This window comes from Hoplias malabaricus, chromosome 12 (assembly GCF_029633855.1).
Source record: "Hoplias malabaricus isolate fHopMal1 chromosome 12, fHopMal1.hap1, whole genome shotgun sequence".
In the NCBI taxonomy this organism is placed as follows: Eukaryota; Metazoa; Chordata; class Actinopteri; order Characiformes; family Erythrinidae; genus Hoplias; species Hoplias malabaricus.
Window position 1 is genome coordinate 11,433,337 of NC_089811.1, and position 24,992 is coordinate 11,458,328.

The window sequence follows — 24,992 nt, forward strand, 5'->3', positions numbered from 1 at the left end:
TAGCTCTGAGAGGGAGGGAGAAAGTCCCAGCAGATGCCTGAGTGTGTGTGTGTGTGTGTGTGCATCAACAGAGGAACTACAAGTAATGTCAAGTTACGTCAAAATTCGCTCTGTGGAAGCTCTGTTCAAACCAGCGCCCGTGTGTGTACTCATTGGTTTACTTTAAGCCAGAAACAGGGAAAGACAGTTGACTTTGGTGGGGCGTAGGTGGGGGGAGACTGGCTCTCTTAGCTCTGAGATCTAACCTTGCAACGTTTTCTCAAACCCTGATGTAGTGTCTGCAGATACGTGCCCACGATTCGCTGCATTGAAAGGCATTGATCATTTCAGCCTCTTAATTGTTCAGGCACAGGTCTTAGAAATGTCAAGCCACAGCAAAGAGCTCTGCATGGGAATGCAGATGAGTAAAGGACTGCACTATGTGTGCATGAAAATACTACCATCCCTCCTCTGCAACTCGATCCACTGGAGTGTTGAAAATGTCCCTCATTAGCTTTAACCATTGTAAGAATGCACAAAAAATATGTGGCAGTTGTAGAAGAGGAATTCTAGATTTTAGGGATATGATGAAGCCCTCCAATGACCGTACACCATGTGGTCTGCTTCCTATTTCACTGGACCAAAATAGACCATGGATTTCCCCCGTTTCAACAAGATACTGACGGCAGATCAGAAGATTCTCATCACAGAAATATGTGCAATGTTCAGTTTAGGTCAGGCATGGCATCTGTAATATCTGTAATATTTACAATAGTGCTATGACACGTGTCTAGTCTCGACTGTTGAATGTCACTCTATCAAAGAATTCAAGACTGCTATTAGTTTTCTGGTCAAGTGTTTTTGATGTGAAATGCTCCTTTCAATGGAAATAGTATGAGTCAGAACTGGCCGCAGTGTGGATGATAGGAACCAGGCGTCTTAAGTGTTTATTACCTCTAAACACTTAAACAAAGATTTAAAAATGTGTGGCCTGACAGCTGGGGCGCTGTTTCTAGAGTAGATTTTGTCCTGAATTATTTTGTTGTAATAGTAGTAGTATTTGATGTAAAATCCATCCACCCATCCATCCATTATCTGTAACTGCTTATCCAGTTCAGGGTCACGGTGGGTCCAGAGCCTACCTGGAATCACTGGGCACAAGGCAGGAACACACCCTGGAGGGGGCGCCAGTCCTTCACAGGGCAACACAGACTCACACACTCATACATTCACTCACACCTATGGACACTTTTGAGTCGCCAATCCACCTACCAATGTGTGTTTTTGGACTGTGGGAGGAAACCTGAGCGCCTGGAGGAAACCCACGCGGACACGGGGAGAACACACCAACTCCTCACAGACAGTCACCCGGAGCGAGAATCAAACTTACAACCTCCAGGTCCCTGTAGCTGTGTGACTGCGAAACTACCTGCCGCGCCACCGTGCCGCCCTTGATGTAATATGCTATTTATTTATTTATTTATGCAGGATTACCAGGCCGGCCTAGTTCAGGTCATTTTGTTTACTTACTTACTGACTCCTAATACTGAAACGCACATGCGCGAGTAGGAACTGTTACTTCAGCCTTATTTCACAGAAACCACTTAAGGTGGCACTACTACACCGTCTGTTGTTAGTTCAGCCATATTTCACAATCCAGTGTGTGAAACTAATATGGCACCATTCGGTGCGTTTCCACCGACAAACTGATTCGTGAACCAGAAAAATTAGTTCATAGCTGGAACTAAAGAACTGTAAGTTATTCAGCGTGAAATCGTGGCTGAATAATAGGAAGTAAGACAGGAACCCACTCAGTTTTGTGTGTGTGTCTGGGGATGTGGTGATGGTCTGTAAGGCGTTAGGTTTCATAATCATTGCCCTTGCAGAGAAGAACCTGTTCATTAGAGCCTCTGTTCTTACTAATCCAAGCTCAGCTCTGCAGTGCATTATGTAACTTGTGGCAAAACCCCTTACTTACTTTCTGTTCCTTTAACGGAACTGAAAACTCAATTCAAATTATTTTTCAGATGATTAATCTGGGTATAACACAATTTGTCCTGCCCTTCATATTTTCTATACAACAAAATCACATAATAAAAAAACACACGTAAACAAAAACAACACCAAAGCTTCTTCCAATGTCAAGGCCATATATTTTGGTGTTTCCTGTTTCACAAGGTTAATGGACATGATTTACCTGACAAACCGCTAAGGGATCTGTTAAGAAAGATGTGTTGAAAAAGTTCTAAATAGTGTAAATTGCTTCACACTCTCTCACTACCCTTGCTGCCTCTGGGTTAGTGAACATGTGCCCTCACTGTGGTGTAATATATGTGCACAAAGGCAAGAAACAGATCAGGGTTCGGAGTCAGTGCATAAGCTGAAGAACAAATATATTTCTAAACAATATAACAGCATGCTTATATATATATATATATATATATATATATATAGGGCTGGACACTATGGCCAAAATTAATAATCATGATATATTTCATGATTTTCGTCGATACAAAATTTTGATATAGATTTGAACAGTTTAAAATCCACTGAAAAACGTCCAAGAACAAACAATAAACATGACATCACCATCAAACATAAACCTATTGGCTTTGTCAATATTAATATTTTTAAACTCAATTTTAAACTCAAAGACGGTGCTACTGTAATGAACGTCAGTCAGTGACCTATGCTGTAAATAATGTGTATTGAAATACAGAAAATGTGTGTAAAATTCATATAATTGTAATTTAAACATTTTATATTGTGATATATATTAATATTGGACTCTTGTCCAGCTCTGAGCCCGGTCAGGGTTATGTTTAGTGTTTAGGTTATAGATTTAAAGATTCTTAAATATGCCTTTGACACAAGATCCAGTCGCATTCCTCCCTTTATACTAATCAGCTGAACAACAGAAGCAAACGCATAAATATAACATAAATTCATACTAAAAATTCAATGTATCTCAGTACATAATGAATGTGAGTGCGGTTAGCAAGGTGAGAATGAGATCACTCTGATTGTAAATCTTGTTTAAACGTAGCGTTCAGGATTATTTTTTTTTGTATGTGCTGATACAGGAAAAGGACATGATACCACATACTCAAGTGGAAGCAGCTGTTTTTCTTTTTTGACAAAAGCTGGGTTGAGATTCTGAATATTAGCTTGCTTCCGTTTGCTTACACATATGTGGCATTTTCCAGACGTGTTTCCGATAGTTTCTAATACACTAAAAAATGTGAGTCATGGCTTCGGTAGAAAATAATCATCACAGAAAATAATCACAAACAATCGTCGACATCCAACTGACCTAAATATCACAACAAGCTTATCGCTAGCGGTGTTTTACATATACACTGCAAACTGATACGACTAAGCATTCGGCTTAAATATGGCCCTTATATTACCATTTGATTTTAGTGTACATTTCTATTTATTTGTTGGGTTTATCAGAAAGACGTATTAGAAATCTATATTTGCACATATTAGGTGTTTACTCTTTCAAATAAATTGTAAATGTGCATTATAATAAGTGTAATTTTGGACATACTATCATTTAGTCCAAACAGGAGTACCTTCACTTTTGCATACAGTGTAGTGTAATTTTACGATGGCCCGGCCATTTTGTCTTTCTAATTCTTCAATATGAATGTTATTAGTAACTGTATAATATGAGTTAAGGTGATGATCATGAGTTTAATCCAATACACTTTTTAGTATATGTTAAAAAAATAAAAATGTTTCCTCATGATTTGCTAGACCTCTTGTTTGTTTGCGCACTGGAAAAACGCTCCTGTGTTTCTACGCAGTTCTGGCTCAGTGAATGGGAAACAAATTAAGTATCTGGGTTCAAACTGTCTAAGGTTTTCTCTACGTGTGTCTGTGTAAACCTCGAAATATTGAAAAGTGTGAAAAGAGATGAACCTCCAAAGGTGGGTAATACAGCTGTATATTTGCTCTTTCGGATGCATTACTTAAGGTGGAACTCCAAATTCAGGACACAGCAAACTGCAGAAAAGTAACCAAAAGTACCACAATACTAGTATCTGTGGTACTGAAACAGTGAATAAAAGCTTACAGACATGTTAAACTTTAGCCACTAGCTCTAGAAAATTTTAGTTAGGGCTGGACAATAATCCAATATCAATATACAGTACTAGGCAAAAGTTTTTGGCACCAGAGATTATGAGGTTTAAAAAGCAGTAAATGTTTATTTGCTAAAAAATACAAGCAAACAAACAACAAATAAAACCCGATATTAAAATGAAACTAATTAACATTATTCTAGTGAGTGTGATGCTCTATGTATGAATTTGTTGGTTTAACTTTTTCCAAATCTCTCCTTGTGGCAATCCATATAATTGAGGTTATCATCCAATACCTAATTTTACCGCTTAATGAATAATAATTTTAAATAATGTGTGCTGTTGATTTAACAAATTCAATCTCCTTGCAATCAAGGAAAATCTGAACAAACCATTGTTCTTCAAACTCACTCACACCTACTACTTTATAGAAAACAAATGATATTATATTTCTTATTTGTTTTATATTATTTTTCTTTATTTACTGTGATTATATATAACTTTATACAAGCACCACAATCACTGAGAAGGCATTATTTTAAATATATATCATTATCTTAGGTGCTTAGACTTCTGCATGTTTTTGTAAAATGTTTCAATAACAATTATATGACTTTTATACATATTTTTCATATTTCAATATACATTATTTACAGCATCTGTCACTGACTGACGTCCATTGCTGACGTTCCAAAATATTAACACTGAAAAAGCCAATAGGTTAATGTTTGATGGTTTGTTCTTGGAAATATTTGAGTGGGTTGTATACTGTTCATATCGATATCGGAATTATACTGCAGGGACAAAAGGCAAAATGGATGGTACTGTTGTTACTTTGTGCTGTGTTTTCTCATGCCATCTTGTCTTTTTAACATCACTGTGTTTGTTCTACTGTGTGTTTATTGCATATTCCGTACCTTCTGTTTCTCTCTGTTATCTAGTTATTTCCTTATCTCCGTTATCTCCTGTGTAATGGGCTGGTTGATGTTTGTGCTGCACTCTGAGTCTGAAGAACATCATTTCATTCCAATATACGTTATGAAATGTCAATAAAGACTACATTTGACTACAGCGATTTGTTTTGGAGGACATTTCAGGGCCTGAAAGTTTGTTCCCATGTAAACACTGACCTGTAGGATGGACTGGATGGAATGGCCTGCATGAAATAGAGGGTGGCCGTCCTGGCCCTCCAGTGCCATTTCTTAGCGGGTAGAGTACAGGTCACACAGTCTTCTACACTTCCCTGAAGAAGGTCTATGAGCTGCTTGTGAGAGCCGCCGTAGAAAGCCTCCACCAGCAGGACACTCATGGGTGAAGGATAAAGCAGAGGGCACCATCAAAGTCCAGGGAACCTGGAATGACACAGATTGGAAGCATACATTAATATGAATAAATCCAACTGCAGTTTATCACAGCTATTCTGAGATATTTGATATATGACACAGCAAAATAAAAATGTTTTTAAACCGGTTTTAATTTCCTCACTCTCACATGTTCTCACATTTAGTAACACTGGTTCCTGTTTTTAATAAAGGATGAGGAAAGAAAGCCACCTGCTCCGAAAATCAGCAGAAAAGAGAAGAAGCTCTTATCATGTGTTGGTTTAAAGCCTTTAAAAATACAAAATAAAAGTCCTGGATAAATGGAAGGATTTGACTTTTTTTCAAGTTTTTTTTTTTACTGCAAATACTAATTATTATTAAAATGAAAATGAATTTATTAATTTTTCCACACAAAATTTTCTAACATTATCTGAAGATATCATTTTTACATTGTGCATAATGTGTCATATTAAAAATAATAGCGCGAAATCGGAAATTTGGACCAATAGAATTGCTTCAAAGCTGCTGGGATATAATAATATATTTCTACAATAAAATGTAAATATTACATTATTCAATTATTAGTAGTATAATTATTTATTTGTTTATTTTTAGCTTCTCTGCAAAACTTACCATAAGCGTATATGTCCGACAAGGCTGAATAATTAATCATTTTTAAATCGAATAATACCATTTGAAAGAGTGCAATTTTCAAATGCCAGTTGTGTCTGATATTATCAACACAAATATGTTAAAGTTTAAACTGAGGTCATTTATTTTCAATCTTCTCTCTAACAGATTTAACATTAGTCCAATTAGAGGCTACAAAACACTATGCTGTTTCTAACACTCTACACTCAACTCAAGGCCAGATCTTCTATGTATTTCTTGGTTATGAAACCATGCCTGGACCTTCATTTACGAAGAAACACTGGAATTTAAATAACAATATTGGTTAAAAAAAAATTATAATAAATTAATTAAATTCAATTAAGTTACAATTAGAAAATTCCCCCAAATTGTTCATCCCTGGAGAACAGGAGAACGTTTAGAAAACTAGCACTGAAAGTAAACCTGCAGAAACCTGTACTTACTCAAACACAAACATTAAACCTGTGTTGTTTCAACAGATTGTTATTTGATATTCTAATGTATGGAAACACTAATGACTAATGAGAACTGGGTGGCGTGACTGAGGAATAATAAGTGGGATGTCATTAATGTATTCGAAAAATCGCCTACGTACAGTACTTTCCCAGACGTTTCAGAGCTGTGCGACAGAAAGGGTTAAGTCATAACTGGAATTCAGAAAGAGACATGCAGTAAAAATAAAAATAAAATCAACAGCTGGCCTTCAGCGAATTTCAACTCGCAGCGGAATGCTGACACAGTGATATTGTGCAAGTGCACAGGCCGATGGAAAAGAAACCCTTCTGGGAACTCATGATGATAATCTGTAGAATACGGGACATAGGCCACAACGGGCCTGTACTGTTTTGAAGGAGCCGGGTCTGGAGTTTCAGTTGTAATATAGTTTTAGGAACATATCTATATGACTCAGTCTGTACCAATAATTACATTATTGACTTTCATTGTATATTATTGATGGTCACCGCTCTTTAAAAGTCCCGTAACTGCATTATTATGTTATTATATTATATTTATACCAGTGGCACATAATGATCTGAAATAATCAACTATATATTTTATACAAATACTTCTGGGCCAATATATCAATCTAAAAAAAGGCTGTTGTGACAGACCTAGCATTTATTAATGTCATTAAAATATGCATCAATCAAGAAAATTCATCACATCAAAATATTAATAACAGCCAAAACACATTAAAAATTCTACACTCATTGTACGTATTAATATCAGCTCAACAGCAATTTCACACGGTAGTCCACAGGTTGCTCTGCATACTTTGCTAGTCCCCTTTCACCTTGCTCTGTTGTGGCTAGTACACCACCACCACATCAGTGTCACTGCAGCACTGAGAATAACCCACTGTCCAAATAATACCAGCTCTGTGGTGGTCCTGTGGGAGCCCAGACCACTGAAAATCAGCAAGAAATGGGGCTGTCAAAGTATGCAGAACAACAGATGGAGTGTAGTCTGTAATTATAGAACTACAAACTATGCCTATAATGTTAGAGGAGCTTAAAAAGACAATAATAATAATACAAATTACCAATAAAAACCCAGACAATGAGTGTAAAAAAGCAAGATGTCTTTAATGTTATGGCCAGTTTGTGTATAAGTGAACATTAACTAAATTGAGGTACATTCCACCCTTTCTCCTTCACACATCATAATTCATTATGAACATATCAGTTTATAAATATACAGAGATGATCAATATTCAAATACAGAGTTACTGAAAAACATTCATATTTCAGCTTAAACACAAACTCATTGCTAATTAGCAATAAATAAGTGTCTCCCTTCTCATTACAATGATTTCGTTAATTATTTCCAATACTGACACAATCAATAATCAAATCGGATTTTCCCGCTCTGCCTCCGCCCCAAAGTTTCAAAGCAGACAACAAAACAACAAAGCTTACCCTGGTTGGTCTTTTACAGATCATGGGTTTTGTTGTCAAAAAAAAAAATACAAAAAAAAAAGAAAAGAAAAATAACCTGGTCCAAATGGCTGGCTGGGTTTTTCCGAAAGCGGATATAAGTGGGCTTTTCCCACTCACACGGTTACCTTTAAGTCGAGCCCTCCATCTTACACAGGTAGGGCATAAACACACACGTCCGACCTCAAAATGGAGACAGGAAAGCGAGGGGTTAACGTCAGTGTGCTTACCCCCGCAGAGTGATGCGAGAGGGAAACCCCGCCGTACCCAACCTGTGAAGCTGAAACAGCAGCATCACGACTCTCCATGGATGCTGAGTCATTTCTCAACCTCTCAGAAGACGACGCACCCTCTGTTAGCCTCTGTGTGAGCTGAGCTAGGCTACGCTAACACAGATCAAGAGTGCAGCTAATCACAGGCTAAAGTTCAAAGACGCTGAGGCCTACACTGACTGACGTGGACTAACAGATAGAGGACAGTGCCTCTTCTCTTCTGGGAAGACTTTACACTACAGTTCTGTGGAGATTTGATGGCTTTCAGCCTTGAGAACTTAAGTAAGGTCAGGTATTGGTGTTGTGGGATCAGCTCCGGATCACAAACATCACTCCAACTCCAATTTAGGGTGCTTTTCCACTGCATGGTACCTACTCAGTTTGGCTTCTTCTCTTTTCCATTAGGCCAGTGTATTGCCTGGAATCAGGTTGCCAGCAATTTGTCATTCCAAGCAAGCAGAATAGTGACTAAACGTGACGTGTAAACCTTCCAGTGCTGATTGGCCAGAAAGAGCTGTCAACATATGCCTGCATTTTTTGACCTTTTTGGACCTGCGCCTCACCTCCACAACCCCCCCAGCCTTGGAATGTTCCGTCAGTTAGTCTAATTTGTATTAAAATTGAAATACTGGGGACAATTGTTTAGTTTACATTTTGTTTCCAAAACTGCAGGCCTTCAGACAGAGCTAGAACCAAATAAGAGTAGGTTTCTTCAGTGTAAACCGTGACGGCGTACATGCACGCTGCTCAAGAAGCTCCAGAAAGAGCTCAGAGCCTCAAATAAAGGTCCATTACAGTGGAGCATGGGTCATTTGCAGCACGTTGTATTGTCCTCCGGGTGCTCCGGTTTCCTCCCACAGTCAAAACACATGTTGGTAGGTGGATTGGCGACTCAATAGTGTCTGTAGGTGTGAGTGTGTGAGTGAATGTGTGTGGGTGTGTGTTGCCCTGTGAAGGACTGGCGCCCCCTCCAGGGTGTGTTCCCGCCTTGCGTCCAGTGATTCCAGGTAGGCTCTGGACCCACTGCGACCCTGAACTGGATAAGGGTTACAGATAATGAATGAATGAATGAATGAATGTATTGTCCTCTCTAAAACAGGAAATTCCTGTTTCCTAAAAACAGGAAAATGCTCCAGCTCTGTCCAGTTATGGGGCTGTGGTCAGAGGCTCAGGACCTTAGTCTGAAATATTAAAACTAGAATAAACAATGACTCTTGGCATGACTCTTTATCTCTGACTTTATCTCACCCACAGTGAGGCTGGTACTGAGAACACCTACCTGCCTTTCTCATTTTCAGTCACATTCTACTAAACCAATCAACAACAGGAATTGTTTATCAACTTCCTCTGCAGCTGCAGGTCTGAACAGTTCTTCCATAACCGCGGTGCTATTGGCCAGAGCCTAGTCTGTGAGAAATTATATACTAAAAACTAATCTAAGACCAATTCCCAAATGTCTCTCCACACTCTTGAGTTGTGACGTCACCTGCAACCAACGGATGGTGTCTTGCCATTTTGGCCATGGCAGTTTTCTAGAAATCCCACAGATGCAGTACTACCACAAGAAAGGCGTAGGCTGCTTATACGAAGGCCTGATGCTCTTTCTCTACGGTAGAGATCCCCCTTCTCCATAACTTCACAAAGAAGCCCCCTCCTTCCCCGAGGAGACAAGCAGCTATCTAATCTGCATTATTCCAGATGAAATGCAGGATTTTCTCCGGCTCCGAGAAGACGAGGGGAAGAGGCAGCTTTGGAAAGACGCCGCCTCGGAGAAGAGAAATACTCAAGCGAGCGACGTGGCTGACACAACCACAGGGCGCGCGCACAGGAGCATCACATCAAGTGCCAGCACCAATCCCCACGATTAAACCTATCAGCGAGAGCGAGGCGACTAACGGTGCCATGTAAACGGCCACATGAGGGAGTAGGGGGGGGGGCAGATAGCATGGCACTGCCCAGCGACAGGCATCGAAAAAACATGGTGCAGTGGAGCGTGCCAGCCAACACTCGACACCTCATTTTAACAGCCTCTAGCCATCCGCGGATGGTCTTGCCGAGTGTGTGTGTGTGTGTGTGTGCGCCTCTCTGCGTCCCATCATCCACAATGGAGTCTGACAAGGCATGAGGAGGCCTAAAGTGATGTGGTCTTTCTGGAGGGTTAATTCAGCTTGAATGATACATGCGATTAAATACTCCCCCACAGTGGAGAGAGCGGCGGACCAAAGCCAAGGCTCAGAACTTGAAGAATCTGGGCAAAGAACTCGCACAAACACAGAGCCTACATTAATATACATCTTAATTCATTAACGGTTAAAGATCAGCTCATTCATTACTGCTCTATACTGAGTCAATTCTTTTTTTCATTCATTCATTCTCTTCATTTCCCTTTCTCTCTTTTATTCATCTTCTGTAACCGCTGCCAAGAATCACTGGCCACAACACACCCTGGACAAGGTGCCTGTCCATCAGTGTGTGTGAGTGACTGGGTGAGTGTGTGAAACTGTCCCCAGATGTGTGCGCGTGAGTGGTACCCTGTGTCCAGGGCGTATTGCTGCTTTTCGCCCAATGATTCCGGGAAGGCTCCAAAGCCACTGCTTCCCTGACCAGGATGAAGCAGCTACAGAATACAAAGGAAGGAATGAATATTTGATTCATTCATTGTCTGTAACCTTCATCCAGTTCAGGGTCGCAGTGGGTCCAGAGCCTACCTGTAGTCTTTGGGCACAAGGCGGGAATACACCCTGAAGGGGGCGCCAGTCCTTCACAGGGTGACACACACTCACACATTCACTCACACACTACCAACATGTGTTTTTGGACTGTGGGAGGACACCGGAGCACCCGGAAACCCACGCGGACACAGGGAGAACACACCAACTCCTCACAGACAGTCACCCGGAGGAAACCCACGCAGACACAGGGAGAACACACCACACTCCTCACAGACAGTCACCCGGAGCGGGAATCGAACCCACAACCTCCAGGTCCCTGGATCTGTGTGACTGCGACACTAACCTGCTGCACCACCGTGCCGCCCTGAATATTTAATTATGAAATGTAAATAAACAAACCTGAAATGTGTAAAGGAATAAAATAAAAACTGACAGTGGCAGGCAGTGCAAATGCTGCAATGCGCACGAAAATCACTGTGCGTCTGCATCGCAGTCTGACCGTTTCAGTCACAAACTCACTGACAGCCCTCTCGGTCGCAGTCTGAACTACTGTTTTGATTATGAAGCACTTTGTCTCACTTTTTTCCAAATCAGAACTGAGTGCAGCGAGGCCGGGCGACTTCTCTGTGATGGTGTGAAACTGAGAGATGAGACGAGCTGTAATCTCTGTGCTTTCCTTTCTCTGCCATGGCCTACTTCAAATTTTGTCTGAAATTGAGCATTTAGGACCTGTTAATATAAGATGACAAAAACTTCAGTGGAACCACATGGTTAGCATAAGTGAATTCCTGCATACACACACACACACACACACACACACACACATGTAGGGCCCAATGATTTCTGCTGTTTGGAGAATCAAACTGAGAAATAAAACAATCAAATTTTATTCATTCATTCATTCATTCTCTGTAACCCTTATCCAATTCAGTGTCGCAGTGGGTCTGGAGCCTACCCCGAATCACTGGGTGAATCAGTGGGAACCCAACCTGGAGGGGGCGCCAGTCTTTCGCTGGGCAACACAAACTCATACATTCACTCACAGATTCTCACAGCTACGGACACTTTCAAGTCACCAATCCACCTACCAACGTGTGCTTTTGGACCGTGGGAGGAAACCGGAGCACCCGGAGGAAACCCACACGGACACGGGGAGAACACACCAACTCCTCACAGACAGTCACCGCGAGCAGGGCTCGAACCCACAACCTCCAGGCCCCTGGAGCTGTGTGACTGCGACACTAACTTCTACGCCACCGTGCCGCCCGAATTTGAACATTTAAAAAAAAAATTAAAATAAAAGACCAACTTATTCCTCTGTATCCAAGTCTACATCGTAAGCAAAGCACAGGTCCCCATACACCCTTCATTTCAGGAGAGTGCTGTAAATGTGAATGACATGCTACAGAGGCTAATAGCCCAACTGCCTACACCATTGTGAATGTCGCTCTACAATTACACCACTACACTACAGCTGAATCTCAAATATCCTCCTGCACCCTGTGTAGTGCACAATGTACTGGTGCAGTTGTATTCATTTTAAATGTGTGAAGTGCACTACATAGGGAGTAGGGACTTATGGAATGGAAATAAATGGGTATCCAATCCTCTGAGTTTTTTTTCCCCTGAAAGCATCCATATTTTCCCTTAAAGCACTTAACTAAGATTTGGTATTTTTGCTCCTGGACTCCACCTACAGTTGCAGACTGTAGTTCCCTTTTACAGCACTGTCTTGAAATGAAGAAAGGAGTAGGTGGGGTGGTTTCCTGTGCCGTTTCTGCAGTGCTAAGCCCTGAGTAGCAACTGCAGGCTCTCAGTGAAGCATTGTGATTATAAATATTAAAGATACTGATTTTAAAGCTGTAATTTTAAGGTTAAACTATTATTCCTAGTGTAAACTAGTGTTCCTTTGATTTCCAAATCTGGGTGGTATCCGTAAATGAAATGGGAAACAAATCTGAAATGGAATTTGGGAAGTTATCTCGGCCCTACGCGTGTAAACACAGCCACTAAACCCACCAAGGGCTGATTAAACGGTGGTGACCTCAAAGCTCTAGAGCCCCCACTCTTCCGTTCACTTGAACTTTCAGTTTATATGTACGTGTGACTTGTTTCATCAGCTCGAAAAACATGAAGTAATTAGGTCAGGACAACTTTTCTACCCCCGTCACGCCAGGCTCCGTGGAGCACTTTTAATAAATGCTGCAGCAACATCACATCTCCCAGCGCTTCCTCAACCAAGAGGCGGCTTCTGGCTCTTTGAGTGGCACCCCAATCAGCTAAAACAGGACTTTAAGCCCTGCAAAACGTCGAGTAATTGGTTCCTGAAACCCTCTCCTTCACAGGCCTTCGACCGACACCGACATTCAGGTTAGAGACACTGAAGGAAGGGCACGGAGCGCTATTCACAACTCCCTTTGATCTCATATTAGAAAAGCGCGGAGAAGCTCACATTTTGCACGGATTAAGTTTTCAAACCGAGTGAAGCGTCTGATAGAGACTTCTCCGCCACCCCCCACCCCTCCTCGTCTTTTAATATAAGGAGTCGTGTCCTCATTCACTACTTCAGAGGCTTTGTGCAAACGCTAATCATTAAAAGGAGTCAGTGAAAGGGAGCGGAGCTGTAATTACATGCTAACGCTTACGTGCTAATCACCGCTCGCTCGGCTGACAGACAGAGGGAGCAGAATAGCAGCAATGTCATTTACACCGAGAAGTCGAACCTGTTTCTAAAGCGTGTCGTAGCAAAGGTATTATAAAGTAATGAAGCACGCTGGTAATGAGAAACCAATACTAAGTGTCTACATGAAATAATCTTGTCGTCCCCGGGCTTTAGTGTGTTATTTTTTTTTTCATTGAACACATCTGGAAATCGAATGGGACACGTCATAGCTGAAGATGTGGGTGACCACATGGTGCGTGAGCTTTGGGGTGTTTCAAACATGCGCACACATACAAACTGAATCAGACTTCTGACTGAAATCTGAACTGATTCATCTGTGGTAGTATTCCTCTGAACCCTTGTGTTGCAGGTTAAAACTCCAGCAGCACCGCTGTGTCTGATCCTCTAGCACCAGCAACACACACTAAGACACCACCACCTCCTCAGTGTCACTGCAGCTCTGAGAGTGACCCATGAGAATGATTTTGTGGGGGCCCTGACCCCTGAAAAATCAGGTAAAAGGGGGCTTTTAAAATGATAAACTATGAAGAGCAACAAATGGACTGTGGTCTGTAATTGCATTATATATATATATATATACGGGGGTGATGTTGTACAAAGTAATGTGTTACAGTAATGTGATTACTTTTTCCTGTAACTAAGTAATGCTACAGATTACTATTAAATATTTTGTAATCACATTACCGTCACTTAATAAAGACAGCAGGTAGTGTCGCAGTCACACAGTTCCTGGGACCTGGAGGTTGTGGGTTCGATTCCCGCTCCGGGTGACTGTCTGTGAGGAGTTTGGTGTGTTCTCCCAGTGTCTGCGTGGGTTTCCTCCGGGTGCTCCGCTTTCCTCCCACAGTCCAAAAACACACGTTGCAGGTGGATTGGTGACTCAAAAGTGTCTGTAGGTGTGAATGAATGTGAGAGTGTGTGAGTGTGTGTTGCCCTGTGAAGGACTGGTGCCCCCTCCAGGGTGTATTCCCGCCTTGCACCCAATGATCCCAGGTAGGCTCTGGACCCACCTCGGCCCTGAATTGGATAAGGGTTACAGATAATGAATGAATGAATGAATGAATGAATATTTTTCCATAAAATAAAATTTTAATAACATTATTTACATTTCCTATGTTGTTTTCTGTGTAATTTCTGCATACATTTATGCCTCTGCACTGCTGATAATCAGTTAATATACAACGGCAAAGGAGGAGAATGTGTGTGTGTGTGTGTGTGTGTGAAACCAAAAGTATATATAATCACTGTTACAGAGGTGAGTGAGCAAACATCTAATCCTTCAGCAGCGGATTCTGGGGGCTTCTTTACATTCATTTATTAAGTTATTTTTAGGCAGATCCATGTGTTTAAAAAGAGCTCTTGAAGGTTTTGCAACTTTAAATTTTTATTCAGTGAAAGTAATTTATACACGTTTAATGGTGCTACTACTGCTATAAATAAATAAACTAAATAAATGATAGAAAGCACTATTGTTTATCATTGTCATATTAGAATGTAACTTAAAATTAAAGTAATGAGGTTTGAGATTTTCCAGGATATAATGAGTAAATGAATCCTATTACAATTTTAGTTAAGAAGTGAGTCATCATTAATGATCATATCATCTGTTTGTAAATATTCCACATGGTAAAATACTTCAGTTTTTTCTTTTAAAAAAGGTAAAGAATGCAGCCAAAACTAAAGCCAAGGAAAACACAGGCGGAGAATGTTCTTGTTTTTATTTCCTTGTGATTTTATTTTGTTTATAAATCAAAAAGTGTATAAGTGGGTCCACTGTGCCAGACATCTTTATCTTTGTGTCTTTATCTGTTTGTAAGCTTCTTTATCATTATACACCAATGGGCATCGTCAGGGTTCATGCTGAAGAACATAATATTCTTTGGTTCCAGCTGGGAACACACCTCTCAGGTCCCAGGACCTGTTAATGTTTGTGGAAATGCACCAAAAAGTTCAAAACCTGGTTTACAAATGGAAACCAAATCAGGTCCTCATTGGTGTAAAAGCCTGTGGACCCCACTAAGACTTCGATCAGAAAGCCATTATCACGCAAAACTGACACTCCTAAAATATCTCTCATCCAATCACATTAGAAGAAAACTAACTACTAACCAGGGCTGTGCCGTATCATATCGCTCGCAATCATTTTTAAAACGATATAAAATCAAATCAATATCGTGATAATGGTGATGTTCTGATTGTTTACCTAGTGACTCCGCACAGCAACTATTCTGTGTTTGTTTGTTTTTTTTGTTATTTACTGACGTTTTAAGGTTACTTTTTGTAAAATTGTTTACGTTTGCTGTTTATTGGCACACAGTTTCCTGCACCTTCGTTGGGTGGTGTATTTCTATGTTAAATTATGGTTTTATACCAAATCAGAACCTTGGTAAGTTACAGGTAACAAAATAAGCAAATGTTTAGAGATCTTTTTTTTTTAATGTTTGTTACATTTGTAGTAAAATAAAAGTTAATAAATATTAAAATGTAATACAATATTATTGATATATATTAAATATATTTAATTTAGTACAATTAATATTAGTATAACATTGATTTTGTTCAAGGGCGGCACGGTGGTGCAGCAGGTAGTGTCGCAGTCACAGCTCCAGGGACCTGGAGGTTGTGGGTTCGATTCCCGCTCCGGGTGACTGTCTGTGAGGAGTTGGTGTGTTCTCCCTGTGCTGCGTGGGTTTCCTCCGGGTGCTCCGGTTTCCTCCCAAAGTCCAAAAACACATGTTGGTGGGTGGATTGGCGATTCAAAGGTGTCCGTAGGTGTATAAATAGGTGTAAGTGAATGGGTGTGTCTGTGTTGCCCTGTGAAGGACTGGCGCCCCCTCCAGGGTGTATTCCCGCCTTGCTCCCAATGATTCCAGGTAGGGTCTGGACCCACCGCGACCCTGAATTGGATAAGGGTTACAGATAATGAATGAATGATTTTGTTCAATAGTGTGTTCTTGAAATTAATAAAAGTATTTTTCAGTGTTTTGTTTTTTTCATATCGCCAAAATACCCTAATATCATGACATTATTTTGGGGTCATATCACCCACCCCTACGACTAACTGAAAAAAATACTTCAGTATAGTCCTTCAGTATATGTCTCACAAACACTGTCCGATATTAAAGTACTACTGCAGCACCTATTTAAAAATCAATAAATCACAGTCAAGGTCAAGTGTGAAGGCAGTGTAATGTGACTTTCAGATCTGTTGAGACACAAAAGTCAAGTTCGGCTTCAGCTACGTTTCAGCTTCTGCTGGCTGACTCATTGCAAGCACAGCATAAGTTCATGCCCTCTTTGAAGCTGCATATTGCAAAGAAGAAAATCCTGGGGCAGTTTCCATAAAGCATGCCAAATTACAGCTGTACACAAAGCTCTGAGCACCACTGGGTCAGTGATATATAGTGTTTATGAAATTAAGCAAAGCATGGCTCTAATAAACCCCCTCGTCTGTAAATGCGTGAGTGGGAGTAACTTTACACCTGATGACTAAAAACTAACAGTGGCAACTTGCAAACTTTTCACACCATCCTAGACATAAAGCCTCAGAACCTACAATAACCAAAGCTCCTCTAAGAAAATGGAGCAAGCTAATGCCTACACAAAGATAAATCAATGTGGAAATGTGGAAACCAGGGTACAATGTGGAAGACCACGAGTTTTCACAGACTGAAGTGACAGTATAGTGGCCAGGCACGTAAAGAAAAACCCCCCGTACGACAGACAGGTGACCCCACACTGGTGAAGAACCATTCTTCTGAGCACAACCCTGACCTGCTTTGAAAGTCATCAGAAGGAAACCATACCTGCGACCTCATCACAAAAGTCAACGTGTGAAGAATGCAAAAGAGCATCTAGATTAGTCAGAGGAATTTCATAAACAAGATCCGTGGGTTGATAAAGGGCAGAACGGAGACTAGAAAGAGTCCAAGTTGTTTTGAAAGTATTTACTGGAGAGCTTAGTTTTCCTCCTTTACTCTAAACATACTTACAGTGTGGTCAAAATGTTATATACACTCATGTATCTTCTTATACGAGTGATATTTTTAAAAAAATCTGATGCTCCATTGACCTGAAATAGGAATAATAGAGTCTCAGCACTGCAGAAACTGCACTATGTAACTCTGGAAGCAGGGTAGTTCTATAATTACAGGATGTAGTCCATCTGTTGCACTGAATACTCTGCTAGAAGCCCCACAACCACCACAGAGTATGATTTGGGTGGTGGATCATTCTCAGAACTGGTGCAAGTGGATCAGACACACCGCTTGCTCCTGGAGTTTTAACCACTGTGTCCTGTCCACTCCTGCCTCGTTGGTTCACCTTGTAGAAGTAAAGTCAGAGACAGTTGCTTATCTGTCACTGCAGTTTGTGTAAGTCATCTTCCTGTCCTTCTTCAGTGAGAACCACCTAACCTAACCACCACCTAATCCCCTGCTCTGTGGGGATCCTGAGCATTACAGAAAAGCCAAAACAAGCTGACAATGTATTCAGAACCACCAATGATCTACAGTCTGTACTTGTACAACTGCCAAGTTTACATGTGTGGTTAGTAGAGCTGATGAAATGTACAGTGAGTGTAGGAAAAAGAGGTGGGTTTAATAATTTAGCTGATGGTTGTAGGTTTTAAGTTAGATTTAGCTGTGTGTTCTTATAATAACAGACACAGACTGACAGAAAACATGATAAAAGCTGTGAATTTGTAACTCTCTTCATTTTAGTCAAAATTCGTGATTTGAAAGAGCCACAAACTCCACTCATCCGCATCTGAATGCTTTATTTCGAGTGTAAAATTAATAACAGAGACCAAAGGCCATCAGTAACGCTAATAAACTCACACTACAGTGAGGTACTGCTCTTACATTAGGCGCGTTTACGACGCGACTCGTGACGTCAGCCCGCAACCGTTAGCACAGCAGGCTAACCACACCGCTGTCTTTTGAGGGACGTTTTGTGAAATATAAGTGGCCGAACCGCGCTACTGTTTTCATAACTGACCTCAAGCAGAACGTCTGCCACCGTAGACCCCGAACTGCAGAGTGACAGGCGAGAAAGTCAGAAAAATAGAGAAGAAATGGGTTCTAACCTACCACTGCCCGGTTGTCTTTCGCCTCTTGCCTGAAACGGCCCGCCGCGCAAGAAGTGTACGGCGACAAAAACGGGAGGCTCTCTCAGCGTGGCGAGCTCACTCAGCGTGGCTCCATCGCTGTGGCACACCCTCGTTTTTTAGCCTCTGGTCCTGGTTTCACACAAAATCCTTTGTTTACCGAATGTTCAGTTAGAATAAAGTTATTATATTATTTTCTTTCTGATTTTGAGTTTTAAAAGTAACCATTTCCATATCCAAACGTTAAAACATCTGTAGCTAGTAACACAGCCATTTTCTCACTGGTCTAAATTGAAGTTCATAAGTTAGTCTCTGATTGTAGGCATTTGAATTTTGTTATTCATTCATTATCCAGTTCAGGGTCTCGGTGGGTCAGGATCATACCCAAAATCACTGGGTGTAACCTGGGAACACACCCTGTTTGAACCAACAACCCCAGGAACCTGGACGTGACAACTACCTGTGCCGCCGTATTTGTAAGTATGTTAGGATATTCTGTAGAACAACTTTAATCTATATATTATCTGTTACAGATTTCATTCATTCATTCATTGTCTGTAACCGCTTATCCAGTTCAGGGTCGCTGTGTCGCCCAATGATTCAGGAGCCTACCTGGAATCATTGGGCGCAAGGCAGGAACACGCCCTGGAGGAGGTGCCAGTCCTGCACAGGGCGACACACACTCGCACATTCACTCACACCTATGGACACATTTGAGTCGCCAATCCACCTACCAACGTGTGTTTTTGAACCATGGCAGGAAACCAGAGCACCCGGAGGAAACCCACGCAGACACAGGAAGAACACACCACACTCCTCACAGACAGTCACCCGGAGGAAACATATATATGTATCCTCCGGAAATAAGTATTTTTTTTAAGATTATAATAATTTTACTATCACAAAAAATGCTAATGATGTTAATAAAGCATTAATCATGTTGCATTCATTTACAATTCATCTGACATTTAGGCTTTATATTTACAGTGTGAACCAGTTCTTGCTCCATAGAGTGGGTCCCCCAAGTGCAGCATCTCTTATGCATCCAGGCCACTAGGTGTCAGTTTAGTGGATGTTTCATAACATGAAGAAGACTCATCTGAGATCTTTTTCATCATGGAACTCCTTATTTAGGGTCATAAATATTTCCAACACAATATGAATAATAAGTTATGTCTGTACTGATGAATAGGGCGGCAGGGTGGCGCAGTAGGTTGTGGGTTCAAGTCCCGCTCTGTGAGGAGTTTGCATGTGGGTTTCCTCCGGGGGCTCCGGTTTCCTCCCACGGTCCAAAAACACACATGGATTGGTGACTCAAAGTGTCAAGGTGTGAGTGAATGTGTGAGTGTGTGTCGCCCTGTGAAGGACTGGTGCCCCCTCCAGGGTGAGTTCCTGATTTGCACCCAGTGATTCCGGGTAGACTGCCACAGCTACAGATAATGCATGAAGCGGTTACAGATAATGAATGAATGAATGTACTGATGAATCCTCCCATAATAGCAGATGGTTTCTTAAATGCAGCCAGTACAGATGGGATACGCCCAAACATGTCTGCGTTAACAGAGTACAGCAGAAACAAATGTACTGCTTTGGGGACAATCTCACCAATGTCACTACAGTAGAAGAAACAGAACTGTGTATGGCCTATTAACATTGTGTATAACATGTGTAGACCAGTGTGTAGTTACCATGTATGTCTTCTAACCCTAGTGCTAAAGCCACTGTGTCTACAGCCGTCCTTGTAAACTCAAACTTGTTAAGTTCTGTGATGAAACGTGCTGCACGTCCCCCGGAGGGAGGAAAAGTGCCTTGAACAGTTCCTTGGAAATTAAAGTCAGAGCTGAATGTGTGAGTTGAGAAAATTAGCGAGGTCATGGTTAATGGAGCTCCTCTGAGTTCACGGCGCAGCAGTTTGGCAGCCCGCAGCCGCTGCTAATTTAGCTCAAGCCGACATCATTCAACTTCAAAGAGACTAATGGAAGGATATCACACAGAGAAAGACTTTGATAAGGTGGATTATATGCTACGTATAATTCACATCAAAAGGTAAAGGTTCTTCTAATTAATTAAATGATAGCGGCGGGAATGATACTGAAGAAGAAAGGGAATGATAGCGGATAGCATTAGGCATGAGGCGCGTGTGCGTGCGCGTGTGTGTCTGTGTGAAAGAGAGAACTTTTATATACTTCTAGGACAAAAATGCCCTGATGCATTCTGTAGAAACCAAAGTGTAAGTGTGTTTTTATTTACAAAGACAAAAAGAATAAACAATCCCTGGCTTTTCCGAAACATGTTTGTGTGCATGTTTTCATATGTTTTTAGAACAAAAAAAAGAAAGCCGTGGATTGTAGAAACAGTGTGTGTGCCTTATGGAAACCTTAACTATTCCTATTTGAGCCCTACTCATGACTTCCCTTTGCTGTGAGGAAGGAATCTCAGACTCAGTGACACGTGACGAAGGAGTTCAAAATTAAATTGGGCTACATTTATTCGAGCAAGGTCATTTCCAAAAGAAAATACAAATAAAAAAAATTAAATTATACTTCAACAGACATTTCAAGAATCCCATGAACCACAGTCAGCCTTCATCTGCATTTAGCTAAAGAAAAAAAAAAAAAAAACAAGATGAATAAAGTGGAATTTTTTTCTCTTCTCAGTCAAAAATACAGTGTTTTCACAACGTCGTATCAAAAGTTCCCAAATTTGAAGAATCTCCTTCATCAGTTACATCGAGTAAATAGAACAAGCCACAGTCGTTGTTCCAAATACAATAAACCCTCTCTGTCTTTATGTAAAATTTGCTCCAATATTCACTTTTCAGGATCCATGTTTTTTGTACTTTTTTTTTTACTAAAATATATCTATATCGAGGAACTATAATACTGTACACTACAGTATGAAATAAATATAATTAGGAAATATAAAATGAGTCACATAAATAAAATGGTAGTTTTCAAATAAAAATAATTGAATTTTTTTCATATTGAAAAAAAAGGAAACAAATGTAATACTGACGAATGGTGTTTGAACAAAACAAAACAAAACCATAAAAACGAAAGGAAAGGAGGAACCAAAGATACAGAAAATTGCACAAACAAATATGTAAACTATGGAAATCTAGCTCTACTAATACTGACGAAGGTAATTCAAACATCACGGTGGATTATTCTCTCTTTTTTTAATTATTATTATTATTTCATACTAAAGCAGGTGCAAAGAGAAGATGAGTCGACTCTGCGCCGGACGCTGTACAAGGATGGCACTTGCAGAAAAAACACAGGTGGAAAGGGTTTTGCATATAAGGCTTTTCTCTAATGAAAAAAAGAAAAACAACACATACATGGGGAGGGGTGGGGGAGGGGGGGGTTGTGCTCGCAGAATGGAGCCTTCATTTCGTTTAGTTACTCCCTCCCCCTGCAACTGCCCCTGCCCCTGCCCCCCGCCCCCCACACACAATTCTTTAAGACTTAGTTTTGTTTAAAAACCATACAGAGACTCGTTCAGATAAAAGACGCTTGGTAAAAATAAAAAGCCAATACCAAGATCCCAAATAAACAAGTGGCTGGTCAAGGACAATAAAGAATATCACAGTAAGTGATAAGACACCTTTTAAAAAAACAATAATAATAATATTAATAATAATAATAATAATAATAATAACACTGACGATGCTCCTGCGGCACCGAGCGCAGTGTAAGTACATATAGGCGATGCTTATGTTTTTGTTCTTCTTAAAAAGTCTTCTTTTTCCTCATAATTATCGTTTTTAATGTAGTTTTTCATCCGAGTGCAAGTTCCAGGTTTGTGCTGAGACCACGAGAGATACACAGGGCTTTTACGGAAATGAACACCACACTCTCTGTACACTTTGTAGTCCATTATTTTTTGTCATTACCACTTCATTTCTTTTTTCTTTGTTTTTATTTTTTTTTTTTTTATTATTTTTTAATTTTTTTTTTGCATATCATGATCAGAATGTCCCATCCATCTCAGCACCTGTCTCCTTCTTTTGTTTTTTTATTGTTGTTTGTTTTCTTTCCAGACAGTCCATGTCCGTCTCTGAGGACAACCAAGACCCGGCAGTGTGGTCACAAAAGTGAATCTGGCTCAAAGTCCCTCAGTGGGAAAAGGGAAGAGAGAATATAACGCTTTACAAAGAATGGCATGTCTGTAAGAACTGGGAACACATTCATCCTGACTCTTTATAAACATGGCTATAATACATGACGCTTCATAGCCTTGTGAAGTATTAGGAAGTAGTGGTCATAACATGTTATTTTAACTGTACACATACCGACCTCTCTCAAAATTGAGGGGGCAGGGTGTTATTCATTATGGTGTTCAACCACTCCACACATAGGAGCCTCCCTTTGAGCTGCTGATAAATTGATTCTAAAGGTTTGCACCGTTATTAAGAGACTGCAGGTTCAGATCACTAATATCGACCGATAGTATCGACTGACTGATATATCGGTCGACCACTAAAAGAGAAACCACGACTCTCTGTGCAAGTTGGGGCTAACTTTCTTTGGCCCTGATGGTACCAAGTCTTATGAACACCCGTTGTAATGCATTACATTCACAATCGAGGCATATGAAGTCTGTATTTGTATAAATATTATACTAAATACCTTACGAATAAATTAAAATGGCTTACGACAGCGCTCATAGTTCCTCACGGACATGACATTCTCGAGAAGTGTTACGCAAAGGGGAAACAATACAAGCGGGAGACAAATTGTAGAAAAAACTAACAAAAACAAACACAAAAAAAGAATGCTGGAAGCTTAATCCGCAGTAGTTAATGGGCGTCCTCGTGCTCGCCCTCGTCCCCCATCTCTCCGTCCATTTCTCCATCCGCCACCTTCCTTTCGTCCATCTCCTTCCCCTTCTCCTCCTTCTCCATCCTGCCCTCAAACCTTTCCTCCCGCTCCTCTTCCTCCAACCCCGCATCCTCCATTTCCTCTTCTTCCCCAAACCCCGCCCCTGGCCTGTCTGTCACTTCCTGGTACGTTTTCTCCGCCTCCCTCGCGCCCCCTTCTGTCCCATCTCTCAGGATCACAGCTCCTGCTTTCGCTCGAGAAATGTCCTCGCTCTGGTCCTCGGGGTCTGAGAAGCCCAAGGGCCCCAGGCCCTTCAGGTAAGCCCGGCGCATCAGCAGCTCGGTGGGCTCCAGCGGGGCCTCGTGGGTCTCCTGTTTGGCCGCCTCACGCTCCTCCGCCTCCCTCTTGCAGTAGGAATAACGGTGGTTCATGTGCTGCGAGTAGGAGCCCGAGTGAGAGAAGCGCTTCCCACACTTGTCACACTGATACGGCTTCTCCCCCGAGTGCAGGCGGCTGTGTTCAATCAAATGATGCTTGTGCTTGAAAGCCTTCTTGCAGATCTGGCACTGGTGAGGCCGCTTCCCTGCGCACACACAAGGAGACACAAGGAGACGGGGTTAGCAGGGCGGCTAACTCTTTACATCTAAATGATGAATCAGTCACTGATATGTTATTGACACCTTTTAAATATGGCTGCCAACACCTTAGGGGACCCGCTCTATGAAGCATAAACTTTTCAGTGGTGGAACTACATATTATATATATATAATAAATATACATTGTTCTTGCCACATTGGTGAAAATCATTTTTTTGCAAATTATGAAACAGAAATTGTCTTACACAAGCAATAAGGATTTTATTACGTAAAAGTTACATAGAGCAGTTTCTGCAGTGCTAAGCCAGAATAGCAATGACAGAGGCTCCCTTCCCCCTATCACATATCAGTGGAGCATCACAATGTTTTTAAGCTGTAATTTTAAGGTTAAAAATACTACCTAGTGTTACTTTAATTAGAAGGGTCAGCCTTCATAACATGACACCTAGCACAGGTCAACAAAGACATTGAGGAAGGCTCATTCTATTCTAAAAAAAAATGTGTCAGTAATTGTAACACCATCTAATGTGAAATCACATAAAAATGGAGGGAAGTGTTTACGTAGGTTTACCTCAGCTCTTATGATAGGGTTGTATATCCTTAGAATCACTCTCATTTTAATTAAAAGTGTCAACAGTTTATGAAAAATGGACCAATAAGTCTTTGCACAGCAGTACAACAAAATGGTGCCTCCATTTAGCCCATCTGGGGCAGTCACACACACACACACACTAGTGCACTCGGTGTAGTGAGAACACACACACCTGGAGCCTTGAGAGCAGTTGGAGGCTAGGTGCCTTGCTCAAGGTCATCTCAGCCATGGATGTTGAGGGAGGAGACAGTGCTGCCCATAGAGGGGACT

At 41.0% G+C, this 24,992-nt stretch overlaps 2 protein-coding genes across 5 annotated transcripts in view; both read right to left on the reverse strand.

The window, feature by feature from the left end:
* Positions 1-18,791, reverse strand: part of gtdc1 (glycosyltransferase-like domain containing 1) — a 67,530-nt gene extending 48,739 nt beyond the window's left edge. Inside the window, exons 1-2 of one of the 2 annotated variants that reach the window (XM_066641180.1) lie at positions 18,695-18,791; positions 5,198-5,419 (exon numbers count right to left, since the gene is read on the reverse strand). In XM_066641180.1, the coding sequence (XP_066497277.1) occupies positions 5,198-5,376 (179 nt within the window). In that variant the 5' untranslated portion in view covers positions 5,377-5,419; positions 18,695-18,791. The other variant, XM_066641181.1, reaches the window with a different exon arrangement.
* A 2,377-nt stretch (positions 18,792-21,168) lies between these two features.
* The window catches only part of zeb2a (zinc finger E-box binding homeobox 2a), a 64,046-nt gene continuing 60,222 nt past the window's right edge, over positions 21,169-24,992 (reverse strand). For all 3 annotated transcript variants that reach the window (XM_066686530.1, XM_066686532.1, XM_066686531.1), the window contains one exon: positions 21,169-24,117. In XM_066686530.1, coding sequence (XP_066542627.1) covers positions 23,513-24,117 — 605 coding nt within the window. In that variant the 3' untranslated portion in view covers positions 21,169-23,512. The remainder of the gene's footprint in view (positions 24,118-24,992) is intronic.